This window comes from Cryptomeria japonica, chromosome 4, assembly GCF_030272615.1.
Source record: "Cryptomeria japonica chromosome 4, Sugi_1.0, whole genome shotgun sequence".
NCBI lineage: Eukaryota > Viridiplantae > Streptophyta > Pinopsida > Cupressales > Cupressaceae > Cryptomeria > Cryptomeria japonica.
The window spans coordinates 667480949-667486948 of record NC_081408.1 but is presented as its reverse complement, the minus strand read 5'-3'; the positions used below and the strand labels follow the sequence as shown (position 1 = coordinate 667486948).

Below are 6000 nucleotides of genomic sequence, written 5' to 3'. Positions count from 1 at the left end.
AGCAACATTTGGAAGAGGTCTCCTTATTTTCAAAGGATATCTCTTTGTCTTTGGATTACACCCTACATCAATTTCTATGAGATTTTGGATTGTCATCTTCATCAATGTGGCCTAGAACACTCAATTTGATGATGACATCTCTCAACATCAATATGGAGACACTTGAGTAGGAGACATCACACATCGTCTATCTTATCTTCCCTCATATTTCTTAAAGGAACGGGAAGACATCTTGCATACCATCTTGGTTTTGTTTCTTTTTAAGGAAAGGAATGTTGTTTGAGAACATTGAATTATCACTTAAGGGAGAGTGTTGGTGTGAAAGAGGTGTTTTATCGAGCTAGTTCATTACCTAGGTCCTTCTCACAAATGTTATTTAAGTTTACTAAGGTACACATAGAATAGTTATCATTTTATGTCTCAAGTCTTAAGATTAAGACACAAGGCATAATTTTATGCAATCCCAAGTTCACTTTGGCATATATAACCAAGGTGATCTCCTTTTTAATTCATTAAATCCATTGTAATCTATTATTTGCATCCTTTGAGAGAATATAATTATTTTTTCATAATTGATTTCTCTTGTACTTTCATGAAATTTCTAGATTTGAATGACTACAATCTTCACTCAAACCTTGCATGGTATAGAGAAATCTATACCAACTCTTACAAGAATTTCTTTTGTAAAACTTTATGTTTTGATCACATCTTTTAGTACATTTTTTATAAATTTTTTTATGAAATTTGAAAATTCATTTTCTTTTATATGTTGGAACTTGAAAAAAGGTTGAATGTTTTTTTTTAATGACAATAAGTCTAACTTAATAAAAATTGAGAATTTGAAAACAACACAACATTAAACTTCGGGTGAACACCAATATGTTTCAATATATTACAACTGCTCAAGCATATTTATTGTAATGTAGTCACAATTTTAAAATGCAACAGTAAGACCTTCTATGTTGCTAACACATGCCAATCACTCAACCTTACATAAGTACTACAAAAAATCACTAATATGATGCACCAAAATACATTCATGATATCAAGATGAATAAGCCGATTTTGTACGTCTTAAGAATCGAGGGACAAGCTGCAGCCCTGTTCCTAGCCTTAAGTAGTCAGTCCACTGCAAACAAGAGCTTTCCCAATTCAGAAGCAGACTTTGGGGTGCAAGTCCCTGGATTGGTGTCTTGGCATCCTCCTTGTCTTTGGTACTAACATCATTAAAAGCTGCTTATGCTTTTTGTGGTCCCTGTGCCAATGTTATTGTTTTAAAAAAGCAGAAGCTTTTCCCAAACAAAGTGGCATATCAATCGTTGAGGATTCTGTTCCACCTTAATCTCTAACTATTGCGCACCATAGGAGGAGGATAATCAGAAATCAGGTCACAATGTGTTGTGGGCAGCCTACTAACATGTAAAATGTAGCTTGGCAAAATTCTACGCAGAGTTACATTTCTGTTCAAGAAATCAAGAGGAATTAATCAATACATCTGACCAAAAGAGTCAACAATTATGAATATATAATTAAGGTTTCCGCAGAAGTAGAAGATCTAACATCTAGGTATCAGAATTTAATGCATTTTCAATTAATCATTTTACTTATATTTAGTTTCAACTTTTTAGGTTTAAAATCAGGTACTTAAATTCATTGCAATCCCCTAGACTATGAAGATGCTGCAAATTTTTCTCTTGAATGGAAGTATCTCAATATTTAAGTTAAAAGTCGGTAAGAACTTTCTCAATCATGTTAATCAAAATTACTTTAGAAAATAAATAATTAAAATGCCTTAAAGGATAAAGCACTAATCACCTCTTATTGATCCCATTCTAACTCAGCTGATTTGCTGTCCACATCAGTGTCCTTTTCGGTTATTTGCAAAGGAGCATCAAGTTGAGGGGGTTCCTGAGCCATAACACGTCAAAATGCTTTATATCTTAATCACAGTTCGTTATAAATATCAAATTGTTGAATATTTTAACATAATAAATAGAATTGTAAAATTTAATCATCGTTTATGATGTCATTTGTCATAAGACTCATATAATTGTTTACGACAAATGATTACATGCAAATGTAACTTAGTGGCGTTAAATCCTTTCATCCCTGACACTTAATCAAATTTAAACTCCTATATGGAATTATTTTGTGAATGCAATCTTTGTTAATCGTTTGTTAATCATCTAAAATGAAGATTGGTAGTACAATATATCAAAATCTTGAAGAACAAATAATGATAAACAATTGCTAGAGATGATATCGATTTTTAGATTTTTTGTATGTGTAACTATACATCTTGATATCTGATTCCGTGGTTGTAGAATATAGTTTGGTTAGGGCTAGAGTAATATTTACGTAGTTGGAAGAACATGTAGGTAGAAACTTCATTTTAAATATTAATGGACTGTACGATATGTTCTAGTTTGGTGGAAGAACTACAACATTTGGCAATTTCCAGAAGGATATAGACAAGAACAAATTTCAGGAAATAAATTTCCTGACAAGCATATAATTTCTCTATAGAACTTCAATAGGTGGCATCCTGTTGATCATAGGCCACCACCGTTTTGTGAAGAGCAGCTTTAGCTACAAGATCTAGAACAGTGTTGAAACTGTGAATTTTAAGCCTTAATTGTGTAAGCACTTAGTTTGTTCGATGTTGTTCGAATTTGGCAGACAATAGCCTTTACATTTTACTTTTTTAGTTGTTTCATGGTTGAGAGGCATATCAATTTGGGTGTCAATATATTAATGATAATAAATCAATTTTTAAATGACGCCTTAACTCCCTATGAATGATTGCAGCTACTCCGATGGGCCCCGAGTTCCTTCTACAATCCCATCAGTGTTTAGTCTATGCCAACCTATCAGAGAAGAGGTCCACTACATTGAACCTAAAGTGTGAATGTTGGGAACTTAAAGTGGAAAGGGAGATTCCAACTGCATGTTCTCTAAAGATTCTTAGGAGGACTTCTGGATGCTGAAGAGTTTTAAAGCCCTGAGTTCATCTTGTGTTAGCCACATGATTTGAAATCTAAATTGTGTTGCTCCCCCATTATGTATTGGGAAAATATCTAATGATATTGGCCAATAGTCTAAGAGCGATATTATTACCACATGCAATTTTACTCATGCTTGCAGAAACCCATTGTGAAGAGATGAAAGTTTTCTCTAGTTTCTACTACATGGATGTTGCATTTTTGTCCTTGATTGCATTCCATATTAATTCATATGTATTGATTATCAGATTTATAAGCGCTACAGAAACTCTATTGTTGAAGCCTCTCCTTTCTTCTCTTTCAGCAATTTTATACAAGTTTAAGTCTCCAATTAGGATGAATTTTTGTTTCGTTCTTAGCATGCAATCTTTTATCTATTCTACATACGTCAGAATGTTTTCCCCTGCTAGAGGAATGCACATACTTTTAGTTCCTATATTTCATATGAAAAGAAAATAGAAACCATTTACTGTGGATAAGACATAAGATTTCAGGGAATACTTGGAGCGGTTTCATCGGATAGATACTTTTGTGTCTTTATAGAGATGGATAGTCTTACCACCCCAAACACAAATATTTTATTCTTTCAAGACTTGGTTTTGGTTGTTCCTTATAACAGTTTTAGATGAATATGACTGTCACGTTACTTTTTCGTTCTAGCCAATTCCGGCATGTTTGGAGCATTCCAAGATTCTTGGAGGTGTCCACAAACCTTGGAGAGCTACATTTTCAGAGGTTTCATATTTCTGGCTCAATTTTAGCTAGTGGATTTCATGGAAATAATTTAACTACTCATTTTGGTATTTTTCTGAAGACCATTTTTTTACTGTTATTCAGGCTGCCTAAATGGAGTGAATAAAGCCTTTTGCAATATTAAGTTATTTCTTTTCAGAACGGGTAGGAAATTACAAAAGGTGATTTAAAATTAGGTTTTCAGGCAAAAGTAAAAAATGTAATATTTTATTTCCTCCCGAGCATATAAAAGGAGGATGAAAACTCATTTTAAGGAATTCATCTGTTCTACAATTTTATTATTTGAGTTTAACCTTCTGTCCAACTTCTTGCTTGAAGGATGAAAACCCCTAAGGCTGCCTGAAGCATGAAGACCCAGAAGGCAAATGGGATTTGAAACAAAAACCCTCTATTCCCATGGCGAAATTTCATTTAGAGATTTCCAGAGAGCTGAATCTGCATTGTATTTCCAGTACTTTGTTGGCGTGAATATGCTAGAATGGTGTTCTTGAGGGCCCTCATGGAGTAGCAAGCTTGTACAATTTGATAATTAGTGGATTATTTGCCAACTATTCTTCCTACATTGGATTTCTTCAAGGAAAATCAATTGTTTTTGTCTTCTTTCAGTGTGATGCTTCTTTCACTTGTTATGCTATTTTCTTACAAGTTTGCTAACAATCCATGCACAAGTGCATATGATTTAAGGATTATAATTATTTTCAATCATAGCTCTTGTCATTCACACTCTTGGTTGCATCATGGGTTTGTGGACTGATTAAGCATCCACATGTATCTAGGACTAGGAGCATGTTTGGGGTATGAAATGAAAAGTGCAATCAATGTAATAATTTTTGAACATTTTCATAAAGATTTTAAGGAGTTAGAAATTAGCTATAGTTGTTGTACTTACATCTTAGTTTGAAGCATATAAAGTTCTTCAAATAAGCCTCCAACTTGTGGGCAACAAGGAAAATAAAATAAGTCGTGTTAAGAATCTTTTATATAATATCCATAAAGTTTTTGGACCACATTGACACTTAGAATGGCTGGTGAATTTGTTGATTTGAGGATTTGTGAGAATGAAAGACACTAGCTAAATGGCTATTTTAATGGCAGAATTAACATTTGAAAAGAATGTCTTCATAATCATGAGATCGTTCCCATTCAACTCCATTTCTAATAGTAGTTATCCAATAAAGGTTGCCCAGATTTGTATTAGCAAGCATTCGAGCATATTAAGCACCATTGGATTCTTGGTGAACTTAAGGCTGCCATGCATTTCCTATCGTTTGTAGAAAGTATTCCTGTCCATAGTTTCTTGGTAGTGGAGTAGGTGCACCCAGTAGGAACCATACTTTGGAAGGTTGTTTATTTAGTTAATTCTCAGGGACCAATGTCCCATAAAGAGTCTCAAATCCATGAATTGAGACCCTCCCTTTTAGACTTCAAAGGCTACAACACGTGGATTCATGGCTTATTTTAGGGCTCCTTTACAAATATGTAATTCATTTTATCTTATACACACCATTGTCTTGTACAATTTCAAACCCTATTTGAGCAATTTAAGATGTCAATGTGATAATGCCAGCTTCATACTGCCTTTTCTAAAGTAGTGAAATGTACAATTATTTTCTGCTTCATTATCTTCCAAAACTTATTTGGAAGCTTGCATTATCCCATTCGGGCTATTTTGAAGTATTAATTACATCCTTTCTGTATTAGAGTTTCTTATAGAAGCCTAACTGAGTCCAAAATTATAAAGAAAATTTCTCGACCCTTTGGATTATTCTTGGTTTTATAAATTTTAGGGGGATGTCCTTCAAGAATGTTATGATTTTATTAGCAGCTTGCACAAAAATATTCATATAAAACTTAACATTAAATAATTTAAATTAATAGAAGTTGTTGATGAACTACTCTAGTGAAATACCATGCAACGGATGAGGGCCCAATGGATCCCACGAAAGAAAGGGTGTTCCTTGATTTCACTTGCACCTTTACTTGAGCCTAGTCTATTTGCAGGATCCCTATGCAGCAAACTGCGCATTAATTGTCTCACAGCCAAGCTTGCCTGTATATAGAATAAATGTTAGGAAGTATAATTAATTAAAAGAAACTACGATTACCATACAATGTTAAAGTGATTTTAACCTATGCAGTAAAAAATTGTATGCGAATTGAATAGGCATGTTATTAAATAGATTTTATTTACTCAACACTACTATGATATGAGATTTTTATCTCTATATGTCTCAAATACAGATGG

At 33.4% G+C, this 6000-nt stretch overlaps 1 protein-coding gene across 1 annotated transcript in view; it reads right to left on the bottom strand.

Annotated features, from left to right (window-relative positions):
- Positions 1-844: 844 nt before the first annotated feature.
- LOC131061847 (phototropin-2) overlaps positions 845-6000 on the bottom strand; it is a 446814-nt gene continuing 441658 nt past the window's right edge. Inside the window, exons 22-24 of the mRNA XM_057995710.2 lie at positions 5665-5805; positions 1816-1908; positions 845-1460 (exon numbers count right to left, since the gene is read on the bottom strand). Coding sequence (XP_057851693.2) covers positions 1819-1908; positions 5665-5805 — 231 coding nt within the window. The 3' untranslated portion in view covers positions 845-1460; positions 1816-1818. The remainder of the gene's footprint in view (positions 1461-1815; positions 1909-5664; positions 5806-6000) is intronic.